This window comes from Taudactylus pleione, unplaced genomic scaffold (genome assembly GCF_031769625.1).
Source record: "Taudactylus pleione unplaced genomic scaffold, aTauple2 ptg000125l, whole genome shotgun sequence".
Classification (NCBI taxonomy): domain Eukaryota; kingdom Metazoa; phylum Chordata; class Amphibia; order Anura; family Myobatrachidae; genus Taudactylus; species Taudactylus pleione.
Window position 1 is genome coordinate 5961996 of NW_028284527.1, and position 20588 is coordinate 5982583.

Sequence of the window (20588 nt, forward strand, 5' to 3'; positions counted from 1 at the left end):
ATGCTTTTTATTTTTAGTTCTCCGTGTAAACATAGCTAATTTTCCAATATTAATTGTGGATAGTGAACTATTGTTATGTGCCAAAGTAAAGTTTGTGTTTATGTTCTGTGAATAATGCTGGTGCCATATATGTACATCAGGTTGAATATAATAGTGGCAACCAATGAATATTTAAGTTTTTAAGCTTGGCTGGTTCTTATTTATCAGTTTTACTTTTCCATTGATGATTAGGAAGAGTTTTATATTTTCATTTATTTAAATGTCATTCAAGTCCACAAATTTAAAGTTCTCTTTTACAAGCACATAACTTCCCTATTTCTACTTCAAGGTCCATAGGGTATCCACAGGATACCTTGGGGTATAGGTGTGACGTCAGTCGCTGGGCACCATAGAGTTAAGCTTTTCAGCCTCCCAGGATGCACTAGGGTCCCCCTCCTATATCCCGCCCCCGAGCCAAGGCACCTCAGTTTAGTTTGGTGCCCGGCTGGAGTCGGGTGCACCTGTCGGAGTGGGGGCTAGAAGAGCCCCTGAAGCTTTCTTCAGTGCAGCTGTGGCTGCACATCTGGATGTACAGCATGGACAGTCAGACCTGACGTCCATGCTGTCTTCCCTACACCCCCGCCGGTACCAGAACGCCGGTACCGATCCGGGGATGCTGGTGAGCATCTGGGGTCACAGCTAGCGGTGACCCCAGATGTTCCGGACCATGGCCGGATCCAAGGGGGACAAAGGTAAGCAGCGGGGTCCCGCGGTGGGTCCCCGCTGGTCACATGGTCCTAAGTCCCCAGGCAGGGGGCTCCCTGGGGACTGGCTGCAGCGTGGAGCCAGGCGACCAACCTGCGCTTTCCACTACCCCCTGGGACAGCGGACCGCAGCAGAGCGGTAGCGCTGCGGCGTCCCAGGGGTTAAATGCATGCCAGGGGAGCGCGCCTTCCCTGTCTCACAGCCGGCGCCTCCACCGCTGCACACAGCCCTCTCTGCACGCTGCCGACTGGTCCTGTGGCAGCGCTCCTCCCCCAGGCCAGCCTCCTCTCTGCTCCTCGGCGGCCATCTTCTCCAGAACGCATGGTGAACGCTGCTGGAAGCGCTGGACGGAAGCATCGTGGTCTGGGTCCCCCCGCATACCTCTCCTCCGCTGTGGTCAGGTCTGTGTATGCAGCGCTGTGTACTACCAGGCCCTGTGTCTGCGTAGTTGAGTGATCAGCGCTGTTAGTGCAGGAATTGATTTTCTTTGCATTGTATGTGACTGTGCTAGCGCTGCTGCCTGTAACTTTTCTCTAAACTGTCAGCTTTATTACTGTCCCTGTTCTTTCTGCTAAGCCCTTGCGGTGCGGTGCTGCAGGGTGGTCTCTCGCCTATTTAAGTTATAATTGGTGAGAGAGGTCACATACGTGGTGCCATCATGTCCGAAAGTGATTTTCCCCTCCGGCTACAGTGTACTACGTGTAAAGTACCGTTAGCGGAGGGGGAGGGTAGCGCGGAGGGCCTTTGCCGGCAGTGTTTGTCCATGGCGCGGCCTCTTACGGTTACTGCACCGGTATAGTAGCCGCCCTGGGCTTGTTTCACTCAGGCGCTTACAGCCTTAGTGGGCCAGTTAGCTCCGCAGCCCGCGTTTACACCGATGGGTTTATCCCAGCAGTCAGTGGTGTCGTCACCCATGCAGGGTTTCCCACGACAATTGGTGGTACCCCACAGTCTCCCTATTTCCCCGCTCCCGGTTTCTCAGGAGCCAGCGTGGGTTAACTCCCTGACGAGTTCTGTACAGCACTTGTCGGATGTGTTGCAAGGGGAGTCTGTGATGCGGCCGTATAAACGGCCGGTGGCGTCTGTCGGCTCCTTATGAGGATGACGAGGGGACGTCTGATGATGGGGAGATTCTGAATCCTTACGATCAGGAACCTCTCCATACTAAGGACGCTGACGCTAGGTCCAAGGTATATATTCCTGGACTTATTCGGGCGGTCCGCACAGCCTTGGTGATTGAGGACGAAGTTCCCCCAGCGGCTAAATCTATGTATGCCTTTTTCAAAGATGTGAAGGGCGATGCCACAGTCTTTCCACTTTCGGGTCAGTTGGTGGACCATTTAGAGGAGGCGTGGAAACAGCCTGGCAAAAGATACTAGCCGCAGAGACGCCTGGCGGTGGCTTATCCGTTCGCGGATAATTATTTAGCAAAGTGGGAATCCCCTCCACAGGTGGATTCTCACGTGACCCGTCTTGTCCGTAGTGCCACATTGCCGATGCCATCTATGTCCTCCCTTAAGGTTGCTACGGACCGCAAGGTGGAGATCTGCCTGAAGTCCGCTTATTCCCTTGCGGGGGGGGCAGCACGGCCGGCTATGGCCAATTGCTGGGTTGCCAGAGCGATGGAGCGCTGGGCGGATTCATTAGAGGCTTCTTTTGATTCCGACTGTCCGGCCGAACAGGCGGAGTTGATTGGTAATCTCCGTGATTCGGCCATTTATATCAATGAGGAGGCCCTAGACATTAGTATTCTGGTGTCTAGAATTTCTTCAGCAGCGGTGGCTGCTCGTCGCACCTTGTGGCTGCGATCCTGGAAGGCGGACGCAGATTCCAAAAAGGGTCTGGAGGCGTTGCCGTTTACCGGAGAAGTTCTCTTCGGTCCGGATCTGGATAAGATTGTGGCCACGCTGGCGGCAGCCAAATCTGCTTGTCTCCCGTCGGCCGCTGCTCCTTCTGGTTCTGGACCATCGTCCTTTCGGTCATCTAGGGCCCAGGGCAGGCCCAAACCACAGTCGTTTCCTCGACAGGCTGGCCCTAAGAAATCGGCCAAGCCCTGGAAGCAGGCATGGAGTACCAGACGTCCGGCCCCCAAGCCAGATGAAAAGCCTGCGGCCTGACGGTCCGGGCCTCCCTTTGGGGGATCCCAGGGTGGGAGGCCGCCTGCTGCAGTTCGCCCAGTGTTGGTCGGCCACTACGACAGACACTTGGGTTCTGGAGGTGGTTTCCCACAGATACGCCCTCTCCTTCCGGCACGGACGAGTCTACCATCAGACCGGAACAAGTCTACGGAGCTGCGGAAGGTATTGCACACTATGCTCCAGGCTGGAGTTATAGTGCCTGTTCCATTCTCCCAGAGGGGCCAGGGTTTCTATTCAAATCTATTTTTGGTACAGAAACCCAATGGGTCGTATCGTCCGATTCTCAACCTCAAAGCACTCAAGTCTTTTCAACTGCTGGTGGACAGGTGGGGTCTTCCAGAGATCGACTTCATGGCGTCCCGGCACAACAACAAGTTGCCGGTGTACGGGTCTCGCACAAGAGACGAAGGGGCGTATCTGGTGGATGCGCTGTCCGTCCGGTGGACGTTCCGGTTCGCATACCTGTTCCCTCCGGTCTCCCTTCTTCCACGGGTAATCCGGAAATTCAAACAGGAAGGAGGGACGCTCCTGTTGATAGCTCCCGCATGGCCCAGACGGCACTGGTTCTCAGACCTTCAGGGTCTGTCCGTGGACAGTCCTCTGCGGTTGCCGCTACGACCGGACCTTCTGTCTCAGGGTCCTTGTCTTCACCCGGACCTGACTCTGCTGTCTTTGGCGGCGTGGCTGTTGAGACGGCCATGCTGAGGTCCCGGGGGTTTTCCAGCTCTGTGGTGCGTACCATGTTGCGAGCTCGGAAACCGTCTTCCGCGAGGATATACCATCGCGTGTGGCATACGTTCTTCCAGTGGTGTCGACCGAGAGGTTATGCACCGCGGGAGTTTCGTCTGTCTCGGATTCTCGCCTTCCTGCAAGCGGGACTAGATCATGGGCTTCGCCTTGCTTCTTTGAAGGTACAGGTTTTGGCCCTATCTGTCTGGTTTCACCGTAGGTTTGCCACAATCCCGGATGTGCGCACCTTTATAAAAGGTGTTCTCCGCATTCAGCCGCCCTTTGTTCCACCTGTGGCGCCTTGGGATTTGGCTGTGGTCCTGAGGGCTCTCCAAGGACCGCCGTTTGAACCACTGGGCTCAGTGGATCTTAAATGTCTAACAGCTAAGACTGTTTTCCTTCTGGCTATTGCTTCGGCCAGACTTGTTTCTGAGTTAGGGGCTCTTTCTTGTAGACCCCCTTTCTTGGTTTTTCATGGGAACAGGGCAGTGCTCCGCACTCGGCCCGAGTTTCTTCCCAAAGTTGTTTCCCAGTTTCATGTTAACGAGGAAATCGTTGTTCCGGCCTTTAACTCACCGGGTCTTTCCGTGGGTGAGGCCTCTTTGGATGTCGTGCGGGCCTTAAGGACTTATGTTGACCGCACTTCTTCGTTTAGGAAGTCGGACGCTTTGTTTGTCCTCTATGGCTTCCGTAAAAAGGGTTGGCCTGCTTCAAAGCAAACTTTGGCAGCCTGGATCCGTATGGCTATTTCTGAAGCTTATCTTCATGAAGGCCTACCGGTTCCTCCTTCTCTGAAGGCTCATTCCACTAGGTCTGTGGGTCCTTCGTGGGCAGCTCCACGTGGTGCCTCGGCAGTTCAGATCTGCAAGGCTGCTACGTGGTCCTCTGTCCATACCTTCGTGAGGTATTACAGGTTTGACACCTTCGCCTCTCAGGATGCTTCCTTCGGTCGGCGGATTCTCCTTTCTGCACAGGAGCGTCCCCACCCTTAAAGGATACTGCTTTGGGACATCCCCAAGGTATCCTGTGGATACCCTATGGACCCTGAAGTAGAAAATATGAGATATGGTAAGAACTTACCCTTGTTATCTCTATTTCTACGAAGTCCATAGGGTTCCACAGGACTCCCGCCCTGTCGCACCTGTGCTGCAGATGGGCTTTGCTCTGGTCACCGGTTTTCCGTCTCCCTCTGGTGAGAATGTGATTCTTGTATGTGTCCAGATCTTTTTTTTCTCTCTCTTCCTTCTCCTCCTCCGGCCTATGGCTTGATAACTAACTGAGGTGCCTTGGCTCGGGGGCGGGGTATAGGAGGGGGACCCTAGTGCATCCTGGGATGCTGAAAAGCTTAACTCTATGGTGCCCAGCGACTGACGTCACACCTATACCCCAAGGTATCCTGTGGAACCCTATGGACCTCGTAGAAATAGAGATAACAAGGGTAAGTTCTTACCATATCTCATATTATTTAGTCTCTTAAGGCGCATATCCACTACACTATAAATTGGACGATTGGAACAATATCGTTATCATTCATTGTCCCCAACATCGTGCAGTGGACGACCAGCGATGCGCGCTCTCGCTGGTCATTGACTGCATCTATCATCGCCCGTACTTGCAGAACCTGACAATATCGTCAGGTTGCCCTGCAAGTACGGGCGATGATAGATGCCGTCAACGACCAGCGAGAGCGTGAGGGAAGGTGACATCACTAAACGATATATCGTTCAGTGTGGGGTGCTCAATGTCATTAATGACATTAAGCACATCACTGCCGGGGAAACACTAGACGATATCGCTCATGGAGCATATCGTCTAGTGGATACCCGCCTTTACCTTAATGATCAGATTATTGGACAGTTGTAGACCATAGCAAATTGCTTAAATCACTTTTCAGAATCGAAAACTCACTCTTGGTTTTATATGCTTTTTGGCTTCAAAAAGATTATAGAAGAACTTGGCTTAGAGTATTTTTAAGTAGCATGAATTCAGGCATTTTCCACTGTACGCCCTCCTGCATTGGGCAGTTATCTTCTGTGGAACTTTCTTATTCAAATCCTGTCATACCATCCTATCTATACATTTTTTACAAATAAATAAAATCACTATACACTCATCAGCCCTAACATTAAAACCACTGAGAGGTGAAGTGTATAACAATGATTATCTTATTACAATAGCACCTGACAAGGGGTGGGATATATTTGGCAACAATTGAACACTGCTTTCTTGAAGTTGATATGTGGAAGCAGGAAAAATGGCCAAGCATAAGGATCTGAGCGACTTTACAAGGGCCAAATTGTCATGACTAGATCACCAGATCAGAGCACCTCCAAAACAGCAGGTATTTTGGGGATTTAGCTTGTCTGCTATTATTAGTCCTTGGCAGGCATAACATAGGATTTCCCTTTCCCTATGCCAGACTTCAAGAAAATTTTTCCTAGTCTGGTTGTTAATGGATGAAAACACTAAATATTACAAATCATCCATATAACCAGTTATGTTGTCCCAACAAAGCAACTGTATACTCTGAAGGAAAAACAATCAGTTTCAACTGCCCCTTCATTTGGCTTACATCCTTTCCATATGCACTGCAAACTTGTCTGTTAGATTTCTGCATTATGTTACACACTTGGATTGCCCGTCCCACCGACAGACTGACTAGTTTGGTAAGTATGTGCTGACTGTGTCTGGCCAGAGGAAGTGATGTTGACGTCATTTTAACTGCTTCCTTTGTCCAATATATGGCTCTGGTGTGTGTATATACTAGAGAGGTATTGATGATATATCTGCAAGTGCTGCGTATACAATATATTTGTGATCGAGGGTGGATCCAAAAGTCTGTATCCTGACCATGAATAACAGAAATTTAAGCTGAAATGGCATTTATTTTTCGACAGACTCCATTTACTTCAATACACTTCTCCCATTGATGCTCCAACCTCTTGATTCCGTTCAGGAAAAATTCCGGTGATTGGTCCTCAAACCAGTTTTGTACAGCAGTCATGACCGATATCACACACACAAGTCTTCCCATGCATATGTCACTTGTGCTAGAGTATGAATCTCAGTAGGCGTCCTCTTCTTTTGCAGATATTTAATGACGACTCGAATTTCAATTTTCGCAATTTTTCAGTATTCTTCATATTTCAACTTTTAGTGTTGTTCCGTTTATTAATCATTATCTGCAATAATAAAAAGATTTGTGCTGTAATTTTACAGTGTTCTACTAAGACCTCTAGTACATACATACATACAGTAAATCAATACGGGGCGGCATCTACTACTACTATATCAGGACATGGACTTTTAGATCCACTCTCGTATATCAGGTGTGTACACGAGACAACGGTTGGGATGATATATCGATCATTAGCTGTACGAATGACAGACTCAGCATTAGTCATTCTGTACGTTGAAATCCGTTCTCTCTAAAAAGTTTATCTACTTAAAAAAATAAATATAGTAAATGTTGTTCATTTAAGTATGCCGCTAGAATTGTTCTGGTGGTTATTGCTCCTTTCCATATGTATTTTTTCTCTGCAGAATTGATGTTTTTGGAGACAAGTGCGCTTACAGGAGAAAATGTGGAGGAAGCATTTGTACAGTGTGCAAGGAAAATACTGAATAAAATTGAATCAGGTACAAATAAATAGTTATAGACACCTGCATTTCATAAGGCACACCAAAATATGTTGCATTTTCTCTATCTTCCAATTTGGGGATGTGGAGATGCCTTGGGTGTAGACGTCGCTGTCCTGTGGTCGTCACCTCTGCGAACTGTGGGACACTGGACCCCATGGGTAACGTGCCCAGCATCGCATTTCGGGCAGCCTCATTTCCCACCAGGATTGAAACTGCGCTTGCATCTGCCCCCCATTTGCTTCTAGTTCCTAACTTTGCTTCTACAGCCCGGAAACACAGCGGCAGGGGGGTGCAGTTAGGTCACTCCCGGAGGGGTCGCCGATAACCTAAAGGGACAGGCTGCTGCCACTCTGTACTGCAGAGTGTGGGTAGCAGCATAGGCCTCTGTGACTGGTACACAGTGGTCAGGAGAGGACCACTACAGGTAAGTTTCCACTGACTGCTTAGCTGAAGGCAGACTTGGTAAAACAGGCAATGATAACCCTAGAGATCTATCTGGTAACTAGGTGAAGAAGGTGCTCTAAGCAGCCATTTGCCTTTGTAGCGGCCTTTGTACTGCCTCAGGGCCGTAACTAGGGTGGTGCGACCAGTTCCATGGCACAGGGCCCTGCAGAGCAGGGGACACCATTTGGGCCTGTCAAATATCATCATTCTCGCTTGTAGCTTCCTCTTATTTTATCTGCAGCATCTCCTGCCCTCCTCTATCTCTGCCCTGGCCATTCCTCATGAGGCCATGGTCCTTTTATGGCTGCGCATCTTATGTCCCAATATGAAAAATAAGGGGGGTGCGTGCACCAATGCTGCTTCTTGCAAAGGGCACCAAAAAGTCTAGTTACGGCCCTGTGCTGCCTATATGTATTATTGTATAACAACAATTCATCTGTTGTGTATTGCCAGGATTATTTTTCTCATTACACAGCTTTCACAGTGCTCACTGCTGTAATAGTAGTGGGAGTTAGCCCACCAGAGATTAGACTGGCACAATAATGTGTGTGTGTGTGTGTATATATATATATATATATATATATATATATATATATATATAATCTCCAAGGAAGTCCTGTACGTAACAAGAACAGACGGCACTCACCAATAGCCAGTAATTTCTTTTATTCCATATCTCACATGGGTGAATAACCTTAATCGACGTTTCGATCCCGGAGGACCTTTCTCAAGATAATCATCACCTGTATTTAGTAGCGGGTAGTATCACCAACACACGTGTATCACCCATGACATCATACCATGTATTAAACACACAGGCCCCAATTTATACCATACCCATTACCGCAGCGCGCCTGATCCCACGTGCAGCACATCACGGAAGTGACAAACACTTCCTATCACATGGCTCAGACATCACACTGCGTCACAAACCGTTGCTATGCAACCACTGAATGCTAATCACGGACGCACTACGCACACGATACAATAATACACTGGGTCCCGGCGCGTTGCTAGGCACCAGAGAAGCCACTGATTTAGCACATGAAGCTAGTATAAAGTCAGAGTGACTTATCTATTAAAGTAACGGCCAAATAAGTGAGCGTTAAATATAGCACCCCTGATGAGCATACCAGGATAATAAAGACAATATTATATGCCCAGTGTTACAGCGCGTCGCTATGCAACCCACGGATACCAATCACAAACGTGCAGTAAACACATGTCCAATTGATCTGCACGTCCAGTGCGCTATGCCCAGGCGCGTTGCTATGCACTTTTTTTTGCAGAAAATGTGTCTAAGATGCGATGTGACTAGGCCGCACCAGCAGACTGTGCTGATTCATTTGATAAGTGACACTTGTATATCTGTGTGCGATTGAGTCTCTGAATCTGTATACGAAGTGCTACCATGCAGCGTCCACAGCTTTTTTCATACCAGGTTCTCTTGTGGTGCATATACCGACTCTGGTGCACACAGATACACACGTGTTCAGCACAGTTTGCTGGTAAGTACGTCCTAGTCTCATGGCATTTCTACTTAGACGTATTTTCATTAAAAAAAAATACGCCTGACGCTAGCAGAGTATATATACGTAGTATAATATGAAGTAATTTTGATGCAGTTTTCACTATTCTACAGTGCATTTGTCGAGGAAGGTTTAGGTATATGCAACATTAATGTATGACAAAGGGCAAAATTGTGATGACTAGACTGGGTCAGAGTATCTCCATCTTGTTTAGTGATCCCTATATGTAGTGGTTAGTTCCTACCAAATGTGGTCCTAGGACGGACAGTTGGTGAACCGGCTACAGGGTCATGGGCTACCAGAGTTAATTGATGCACGTGGGAAGTGCAGACTAGCCTGTCTGGTCCTTTCACACAGAAGAGCTACTGTAGCTCAAATTGCTGAAAAAGTTCATACTGGCTATGATAGAAAGGTGTCTCAACACACCGGTGGATATGTATGAATGTCCGATATGGGGAAGGAGTGGTATCGGCGCACATTATGTGCGATGCCACTTCTCCTTCCTGCATTATTGCAGGGTTTGCTATGCGCCCCTGTCATCAGCACTGCATACAACACGATAGCAGCGCCAATGTGCAGGGCAATGTTTGAACGGTCAGTGGCACTGAACGTTCTGACAGTTGCAGCTATCGATACCGACAGTTGCAGCTGTCGTTGCCCTATCACCACAATAGGGACAGCACTGTCCCTGCTGCGACGGCTCCGGGGGCTGCACGCGAGATCTCGGGATGCTTGCAAGATCCTGCGCATGTCCATTGGAGGTCGGATGGTAGACACAGCGCAGGCAGGGATCGTGCATACATCTCATTGGTAGTGCTTCCTGCTTCGCCTTGGTAAAGAGCTATAATACATACTCCCCACAGTGCATAGCTGCAGACTGAAAAAAGAAAAAAGTGTTTTGCTAAGGCCACCTTAATAATACACTTCAAAGGCGCTACAAAATTTGAGATGGAACATCATGGAATAATATATTGATGAGTACATAACTGTTCACTTTGTGGTACACAGATATAAAAGTTATTTTGGGACTCTCTTATAACTTTGTAAAATCATTACACTTATTACCGTAGCATCCAGCACCTGTAGAAGTGGGGACAATTCTGCTGCTCATCAGCACGTGAGACTGTTTCGGCCTCACACATGACCCACAGAGGTTCGGTAGTACAGTTAAACATGACATTTTTATGGTTTTGCAGGTGCCAATAATGTCAGTGCTTTGAGGTCTGGTAGTGCAGTTAGAAAATGACCACACACAGGTAGCTGATAACAGTAATGTCCTGACTGCAATTACAACATTTTTGGTAGTATCCGTATCAAGCATGAGACTTGCTTTGGGGCCTCATGCAACGATATTTTAGTGTCATAACTGACTGTTTTTAAGGTTACTGATGGTGGTCATACAAGTCATATGGAAGTAAATGTCACCTGTTTAGATCATTATCCTCAGACTTTTGCACTTGGTGTGTATATACAGCTAGCATTTGAAGAGTGCAATTTTGAATTCTGATGATTTTTTTTCTTTTTTTTTTTCTTTTCTTCAGGTGAACTTGATCCAGAAAGGATGGGGTCAGGTATTCAATATGGAGATGCTGCTTTGCGACAGCTGAGATCACCACGACGAGCACAGTCACAAAGTGCACAGGAGTGTGGCTGCTAAAATTTGTTCCATATTTCATAAGGTAAAATATACTGTAAATATCAATATTTTATTAAGCAAATACAGTAAAGTCTCCTGAGGGAAATATGTTTTCTGCATGTACTAACTACCAAAGACTTTCAGTAATTTCTTACGGTCTATTTGTAGAATTGGTATCAGACAATTCACACACTAGAGACCAGTATGAATTGTACACTAGCTCTTTAGAGAGTCATGAAAGCATACTAGCTCTCCACAGCTGTTCATCCACAGTGGTCAACAGTGGTAGGTCTTCCTATAACTTTGGCAAATCTTCAACATTAATGTTGCTTAAAACTATTTTTTATAAATTAAAATGTGCTGCTGATTGATTTGCAGTTATATAAAATTGTGTCGGCATGTCAACACCGATATTTTTCACTATTTGTCTATCCCACAGGTTCTCAAACTCGGTCCTCAGGACCCCAAACAGTGCATGTTTTGCAGGTCTCCTCACATAATTACTAGTGAAATAGTTAGCTGCACCTGTAGATCTTTTAAAATGTGTCAGTGAGTAATGAATACACCTGTGCACCTGCTGGGTGACCTGCAAAAAGTGAACTGTGTGGGGTCCTGAGGACCGAGTTTGAGAACCATTGGTCTTATCCTATATAGCTGTGGTTAACAAACTTTTTTTTTTTCTGCCGTGACACACTGAAGATTTACAGTACATCCACATACGTGATTCAAAACTTTCTGAGCATTGCCTCAGTATATCATTGTTGGTCACAGTAATAACACCAGCATTAACATTTTGCACAATCCTTAGACCTAGCAGTTGGTGCACAGACCCAAGGTGTTTTAGTTGAACTGGTCACTCGGCAACAATTTTATTTTGGTTATCTGGTTTTCCTGGCAACTGCGTCCAGGCCTTCAGTTACCATATTTTGAATCTGACTGATTTCCACTTTTTCTATTCGTTGTTTGACTTTGCTTATTGTATAGATTGAGGTTCACACCAGACAAAAGGCCTGATTCAGAGTTGCAGGCTATTCTTGCGCAAATGCCATTTCTTACGGATTTGCTTTTACGAAAATATGCAAGTGTCAGTTTAAGCATTCCCCTTGTGCAGTAACGTATGACAGACTGAGCAAACCTTTCGATGCCCACTTTGCATATCTGAGCCATGCTCAAGTCCGCTGGTAGATCCGGCCACTCTACCATCGACCCCAGGCGCAGTGCCCTGGATACCACAGCCTTATTGTTTTGTAAGGCATGCTGAGGCCAGGGTCTGCCTCTTAAAACACAGGTTTCCTGGCCCCGGCAGAGGAGTTCTGGCGGCAATTCTGAGTTAATCTTAGGCTTACTCAGATGGCCGATGCTGCGTATTAGAATGCAGCACTCTGATCCGTAATGCCAGCAGTGGCCGTCTTTTGCCTTCGGATGCATCATGCAGCAATAGCATTTTTTGAATTTCTGCTACCTCCAAAGATGTACCAGTGATGCTAATAGCATCCTTCTCTGAATCAGGCCCATAGTCTCGAAACCTAGTGATGGCGTATACAATCGCACAACTAGGTTCGCGTGTGTGCCTTATGGTTTTCCTAGACTTTTTGGACATGCTCAGTAGCAAAACATAGCTCAACTGGACCTGGTTCAGACGTGGATGCAATGTTGATGTTTGTGCAAAGTATTTTCTAGGTGGTTTAAAACCTTTTGTTGCTCCTATTCGAGCTCATGCTCTGTAATTGATCGCTTATATCTGTGTTTTCACTTTCTGACAGGCTTCCAACTGTCTGCATATCTAGCATCACAAGTTTTTGTGGTGTTGTAGTGCCTAGCTTGTTTTTGGTTCTTTCTTGACAATATCCAAGTATAATACATGAAATGGACTTTGGATCCAACTTGCGTCACTTTTGTTTAGGGATATGGGCATTTGCTTTTCAGCCAAAGACACGGAGATGATTGACACTTGGCTTTCTACTGGACCACGTCTCCAATGGTGTACCTTTTAACTGCTACTGTAGATGTGAGATTCTTGATGTACACCACATGGTACTGCCTTTGCTCAGAATCTCTTATCCAGACCCAGATCAATTAGCATAATCTGTACTCTTTCAATTATTGTTCAATTTGCTCTCTCACGCACACCGTTCTGCTCAATTGTGTAGGCGATCCTTAGTTGGTGTTGAATGCAATTCCTCTTTAGAAAGGTAACTAGATATCTGTTCTTATATTGTCTATCGTTGTCAGACCTAAGCACTTTTATTTTTAGGCCTGTTGGACTTTCCACCAAACTCTTGTATTCTGCAATTTTACTGGTTACTTCACCCTGGGCTTTCAGGAAGCATAGATTTGTCATCCTTGTAGTATCCTCTATGAGCGTCATGAAGTAGCTGTTACCATTCATTGATCACTTCCATTGGTTCAAACACATTGTCACGAATCCGGGCTGACTCACAGATACAGCAATCTGAAATCAGCTGGATGTGACGCTGGCGGACCTCGGTCACTTACCAAAATCCACGATTCTACTGCTACCACGAAAGAAGTTTCTGGAGCCTTTGCGTTCTCCGAACAATTATTCATAAATCACCTTCAGTTACACACAGGTATGTAGCATGGGCTGCACAGGCTCAGAGGGTCAATTAGAATCACGAAGAAGTATTGTAGATTAACTCCGGTATCCATTTAGCCCCGATAGTTTTATGGAGACAAAAAACAGGGATTTCTACTTCAGGGTCCATAGGGGGTCCACAGGGTTGACCTTGGGGTATAGGTTGGGAACCAAATCCGGGCACCACGCAGTTAAAGCTTTTAGCTCCCAGGATGCACTTGGGTCCACTCTCCCTATAACCCCGCCCCCCAGCCAGAGGCACCTCAGTTTAAGTTGGTGCCCGGCCGGAGTCGGGTCACCGTTACTGCAGGGGGGCTGCTTAGCAGCCCCTAAGCTTAAAAGAGTTTTATTTTATTATTTTTTTTTTTTACTACTCTTCAGAGCGGCAGCGTCAGACTGTCCAATGGACGTCTGAGCTGCCGCTCCTACACCCCGCCGGCGCTGCGACGCCAGTACAGATCTGGGGATCGCAGCGGGACCCCAGAGTCTGTACTAGCCGGGCTCTGGAGGAATCCCTGGGCTGCTGCCGGATCGACGGGGACAGGTAAGTCGCGTGGTCACCGCTTGCGGTGACCCGCGTGTACATGCAGCCTTATGCCTCCGGTCTCTGGGGACAGACCGGAGGCGCTAGCGGTGGCGGCGGGCTCCCCCTCCATGGAGGCATACCCCGCGTGTCCACAGCCCACCAGGGATTATAGCGGCAGCGGGAGCCGGCATCCCGGGGGGTTAATTGCTAGCCAGGGGAGGAAGCCTTCCCTGTCTAGCGGCTCCTCCCCTCAGCTCAGCGCGCCTTTCAATACTACAGTCTGGCGTCGCTGAGCTGCTTCCTCCGCGGGCCACGCTTCTTCTGAGGTCTCCAGCGGCCATTTTCTCTCTGTGGTGCTGCAGAACTCTTAGGATGACAGTGAGCCCAGTCCCCCTGCGTACCTGGCCATTTTGGGTGAGTGTACACAGCGCTATAGCCTTCCCAGACACTGAATCTGGGCAGTTGAATGTAGCGACATTGTGCAGTATATTATATGTCATGCTTATGTATGTATATATATTTTTCTGCATTGTATGTGACTTATGCTAGTGCTGACTGTCTGCTTTTTCTCTCACCTGTCAGTGTATATCTATCCCTTTTCTTTATCTGCCCTAATACAGGTGTACCTGGGGTGGTTCTGAGACCTCACATATATATATTTGTTAATATCTGTGAGGTTTGTCACATACTGTTGCGTGCTGCACGTTGCCATATTTTAGATGGAACTGTGAGTTGCGTACGCTGATAATGGGTTCCTGCAGCTAATCTTAGCGTCAGTCAGGACCGGTATGGCGCTGCTTAATATTTCCGTCAAGATAGTCAGATATATCTGACCAGGAGATTGCACACGATACTGCACCCATTATTGCTATCCTGCAAGTCATAGCCTGCAGGAATTAGTGCGGAGGATTTTAACTCAGAAAGGTTTACGTATGCGGCACCATCTGGTGCCGGGCCCCTTGCACGACCCCCTTAAAGGGCGTTGTTTCTCAGGATCCTCTCCTTTGAGGATCGCCGGGCGGGCCCCATTGTCGTCACTCGCTTGGAGTTACTTCACCATACTGCCCTTTTGAACTCGGGGTATCTCGCAATTTCTTGCAATTTACCCCTGTGTCACAGACTATCGCTCCCTGCCGGGGTTTTTCACAGTACATGAATTACCTCCGATACCACATCGGTCTGTCATTCCCCTTGCAGGGATTACCACAACGGCCACCCTGGTGGATGTCGTTTTTATACGAAATACTAATTGGCGTGATATACGCCCTGTGGTTACTGACCAGTGGCTCTGCCGTGAACTGGATGGTATATTCGGCTCTTTCCCTCTCACATGGGGGGGAGCCGATCTCAAGTATTATTATCCCTGCTTTGGGGCTGGTAGCCAGGCTCATTCTGGATATAGAGAATGTCGATCCTGCACCAGTATCATACATCTCCCGTTTTCTGCCCAGCGGGTGGATCTCATAGCGGGAGTCTGGCTGTCCCCAGATACGAGGAGTCACAAAGGCCTCCTGTTTCCCATTCCCTGAGGGTCCTCACAAGTAATGGAAATTCCCTTCTGGGATGGATTTGTATGTTAATCATCGGGTTACAGGCATTAATACGCCTCCCATCCCGGCCTGGACGAATTTTTACGGATCCGTAGGTGGTAACTTTGCCTGAAATCAATGTACTCGTTTTCAGGGCCTGTTGCCCGTCCTACCATGGCCATCGCATGGTGATGCTTTTGTGACGTTTTTCCCCTCCAACACGTCTGAGGTTCAAATATCTTTTTGCCGCTCACAAAATATGCAGTGGTCATATGTGGGATTACCTCATGGGATGCCGGTCTTCTAACTTTCAGGGTTTCGGTGGCGTCTGTATCCGCCGCAGTACCCTATGGCTGCGTTATGGGAAAGCAGAGGTGCACACTCCTTCCAGGGGGAAGTTCTTGTTTGGTCCTGACCTTGACAAGATCGTTGCATCATTGGCAGTATCACTAATGGGGAGATACCGTCTTTAGCTACTCCCACTACATTCGGACTAACTCTGTTAAGTCTTTTTGTCCTCAGGGTCAGCCTAAAGGCCTGTTTTTTCCTAGGCTGTCGGCCTCCACGGGGGCCACCATATCCAGTACCGAGCAGTCCTGGACTTCCGGACGACCCTGTTTCTACACCTGAGGATATACCCTCAGCCTGACGGGACAGGTCTACATCTGGGGAATTTCCAGAGTGAGGTACTGATTCTCAACGGCCTCTCATTGCTCATGCAGCCTCCTCACAGGCATTGTTACACGGGCCCTTCTTCAGAACTGATCAGGGCCTTACAATCCCAGAAAGCTATACAGTCTTTGTGGTAAGCAGAGCTATTTCGGCCAACCTCACTATCTCAGTGAGGGACTGGTTGTTCTACTTTCTTTTTGGGGCGGTGACCGACTGGTCCTCCTTTGCCTATACTCTGTCTCAAATCCCTGAATCAGATTCCAACGGTGCCTTGACTCAGGTGGAATCGTCCATGCTCCATCATCCGATGTTTGGAACCTGGGGATTTTATGGTATATCCGAGTATTCAGGATACGTACCTACGGGTACATACAGAGCCCTCTCATCAGCATGGGTTCAGGTTTGCTGTGCCACAGCAACACTTGTAAGTTTCGGGCTCTGCCTTTTGGGGCTGTCCTCAACTCCACCGGGGTTTACCAGCTTTATGGATTTTCTGACAGTTCACCTGTTCAGTGTATCCGAATGCTCCTTTCTCTGGACGGTCTCCTACTTTTAGCAGGATCACCAAGGTACTTTACCGCCAGGTCAGGATAACCGGGGCTTCTTCTCGTCACAGAAAAGTCCTCCCTGCATCCCTCACAGGGTTTTCTTCATCTGGGAGCACTGCTGGATTCTCAGAATCTGAGAATTTTTCTGGCGTAAGACAAGATCTCCACTCTTCAACTTCGAGGGTGCGGATATCTACGCAGTCGACATATGTCATTACTCTTTGTGATGCGCGGTCTACCAGAGTGTCTACCTTTTGGTAGGGTGGAATGTGCTCAGTTCCATTCCAGGCCTTGCCATAATTGACTCCCCTCCAGATGGATCGAGTTTTTTCCATCGGATCGCTGTTCGAACGATGATACTTTCTACGGAGGCGAGTTGGTCTCTGTCCGGGTGGCTATGGCCATCTCGTCCAGGGTGTTCTTTGCTAAAGACAGTGTCTGGTCCGCATTCATTTCGGGGCAGTTGGACGTCTGTCGCTTCTGCCCTGCCACTTACCTTGTTGATACTTTAAGCTGTCTTGGACTTTCACTCTGGCCTAACCCATTTGTCACGGTTAACCTGAATAGGTTCAGTCCGACAGTGTCACAACAGTGGCTTCCATCTAGGCAACACTGGTAGTTGGGTGGCAATGTTAGGAATGTCACCCATTCTGACATAGTCCAAGGGTCTTCTCCTGGCCAACTCTGCGGTGTTTATTCCCGGAGCTCTCCATTGGGAAGCGGGCTTCCTCAGCCGTCACGGCGTGCATCCCGGGGACTAGTCTCTTCTCCAAGAGAGGTTTCAACTCCTGGTGAGCAGAGGGGGCCTCCCTGAGGGGATTGATCCCCATGGCCTTCTGACTCGATCACACATTACCGGTGTTACAGTCCAGCTCTAGGAGTACTGAAGCTACCTTCAGTGACTCTTTGTCAGTGAAGTGGTCCTTCCACTTTGTGTACCTGTGTCCTCCGGTCTCCCTTCTTCCTCGAGGTCTTCGGAAGTTTAATTCGAGACGGAGGGGCTTTCCTTCTGGGGGCTCCAGGTCGTCCCAGACATCATTGGTACTAAGATTTTCGGAGTCTCCTCCTCGATGCTCCGTTCCTACTGCTTCACTATCTGGACCTGTTGTCTCAGGGTCCTTGTTTTTCCCTGGATCTGGATCGCTTGTCTTTAACTGCGCCCCTACTGTGGTCCTCGGGCTTCCCTGGCTCTGTCTTCATTGAGATGTTTAGAGCAGATAGGCCAGACTTTGCTGGGATCTGCCACGGACTGTGGCATACATAATTCTTATGGTATCGTACCTGTCGATACGATCCTCCGGTGTCCAGGATTTCCAGATATTCTGGCATTCCTTCCAGCTGGCTTGGGTTTCACCCTTGGCCTGGCCTTCCTGACAGTGCGGATCTCTACACTGTCGGTATGGTTAAGATATGGAATTGCTCCGCTCTGGTATCCAGTTCATCCTTTGGAGTGTTTTCTGGATTATGTCTCCACTTGTCCTCCCTAGGGACTCCTGGGGAGTTAGTAGTGGTTCTTTGTTCCCTCCGGGGACAGTCAATGGAACCGCTGGTTGTGATAGCCATTACATGGTCTATTGTTTAAGCTCTCTCTCTCTCTCTCTCAGGGTGTTTAAATCAACCAGGAGAGTGTCTGAATGGGGAGCGTTCTCATGTGGCTCCCTCTTCTGGAGGGCATCATGTCAGGGTGTGAGTTGCTCTCGCCCTGTGTTTCTTCTTAAAGTGGTTTTTAGGTTCCATATTATTCTGGAACTTATGGTATGGCCATTCAGTTCCCAGTCCTCTCGGCTGTTGTGGCCTCATGGACTGTGGTCCGGCCTCTTTGGCTTTATGTGATCCGTTCAAGTTCCTTATGGTAAGCGGACTCCTTATTGGTGGTCTGCGGTTTCTGGTTTTAACAGGAAACGATGGCCGGCCTATAATGAAATGTTGACTGGATGGCCTCGTATGTCTTCCTCAGGGGCCTACCCATGGGTGGGCATTTCTGTCGTTGAGGCTTGTTTTTTTCTCGGGCCGTGTAACCCTCGTGGGCGGCTCGTCGTGGCGCCTCGGCTGTTTTGCCTTACTAGGTGTCCACGTGGTCTTCTGTCCATACCTTTTTAAGGTTCTAGGCATTGGTTTCCTTTGCCTCTCAGGATGCTTCCTTTTTGGCGACGGATTCTCCTCTCAGCACAGGAGCGTCCCCACCCTTGGTTGAACTGCTTTGGGACATCCCCAAGGTCAACCCTGTGGACCCCCTATGGACCCTGAAGTAGAAAACAAGAGATATGGTAAGAACTTACCTTTGTTATCTCTGTTTCTACGAAGTCCATAGGGTCCACAGGGCGCCCGCCCTGACGCACCTGGCTTCATATGGGCTGTGTTACTGGTCACCGGCTTCCCGTCTCCTTTTCTGTGAGTATGGTTCTAGAGTGTTCCAGTTTTCTCTCTCTTTTTCTCTCCTCCTCCGGCCTTTGGCTACTTACAATCTGAGGTGCCTCTGGCTGGGGGGCGGGGTTATAGGGAGAGTGGACCCAAGTGCATCCTGGGAGCTAAAAGCTTTAACTGCGTGGTGCCCGGATTTGGTTCCCAACCTATACCCCAAGGTCAACCCTGTGGACCCTATGGACTTCGTAGAAACAGAGATAACAAAGGTAAGTTCTTACCATATCTCTTGTTTTTTCATCGATAATCCCCATTTTGCCAATCTTTTTTTTTTCCCCATATCATATTATTTCGGACGAAAAAATAGGATGTTTCGACCGAAAACACACAGGATCCGTGATAAGCTCACGTAACTATGTTTTCGCTATTGCTCTGGTGAAAAACTGCACTTTTCATGGATTATTTTTTAGGACAAGTGTTGACGTCGGGCGGCACTTCGGGGCTCATTGGATATCCCTGCAGCGCTACTTTAGCTAATTGGATACTGTTGTAAATGTATTTAAGCCAAAAAATATTTTCAAGGCTTCATTACAAAAAATTAGTAAATAAAATTACATACAGATTATACATGCAAATAATTTCTAAAATAAAAAGAAATAGAGTTTTAAGACACTTACAACTAAAGGCCCTCATACATCAGCAATCTGAAGACCACAATTGAACAATTTGAAGATGTATTGCCCAAAGTTAGGATTTCCCAATCTACCAATTTGCGCCCATACATTACAGATCTTTTTTAGTGATTTGCAGATCGATTGCAGCGCAAACAGATCTGCCAATATTGATAGGCCCATCCTTTTACTAGTAACGGTCTGCAAATCTGCTGCTCATGTCCATTCACTAGCAATCTACAGCCCCAATCCATCTGTGAAATCCAACAGCCGATCTGATTAAGCAATTCCAATCACTTATTGGTTGCAATCTGCAATCTGTGAAGCCCATACATTGCAGATATTTATACAAAATTGATAGCAATCGATTGTGGTAATTCTGCAATTTGCAAATGTATGGGGGCCTTCAGTCCTTAGCACTGCTGAGTGCGGGGGCTTTCCACACATAAGAGGTCTAGGTGCATCCACAGCACTTCGTCTGCTCCCCAATGAATGAACATTGAATGCTGGGTGGCATTTCTTTTTATAGATCTCTAATTCTTTGTTCCTACAGGTTCTCCCTATCAGGGTCAGCAGGGCTTGAGATCAATAGAAGGCCCCCTGTTTTTTCCAATACAGGTTACCTCTCCAAACCAACAGGGTACTGTCCTGTTGGGTTGGCAACAGTACAGGACCCTCTTCAACCCCCACCTTCTTGGGTCAATGTAAACATACAGTCCTCAGCTTCTTTAGCACAACACAGATGCATACAGGATTGGACCTTGCTTTAAAAAGAGGTCTGGTGTTGGATTTGCAATCCAGGGCACTCTGACTGGAAGCATCA

General features: G+C 47.9%; 1 protein-coding gene across 1 annotated transcript in view; it reads left to right on the forward strand.

Annotated features, from left to right (window-relative positions):
* Nucleotides 1-20588, forward strand: part of RAB4A (RAB4A, member RAS oncogene family) — an 80078-nt gene that overhangs the window by 53429 nt on the left and 6061 nt on the right. Inside the window, exons 6-7 of the mRNA XM_088472508.1 lie at nucleotides 7155-7250; nucleotides 10768-10905. Coding sequence (XP_088328634.1) covers nucleotides 7155-7250; nucleotides 10768-10883 — 212 coding nt within the window. The 3' untranslated portion in view covers nucleotides 10884-10905. The remainder of the gene's footprint in view (nucleotides 1-7154; nucleotides 7251-10767; nucleotides 10906-20588) is intronic.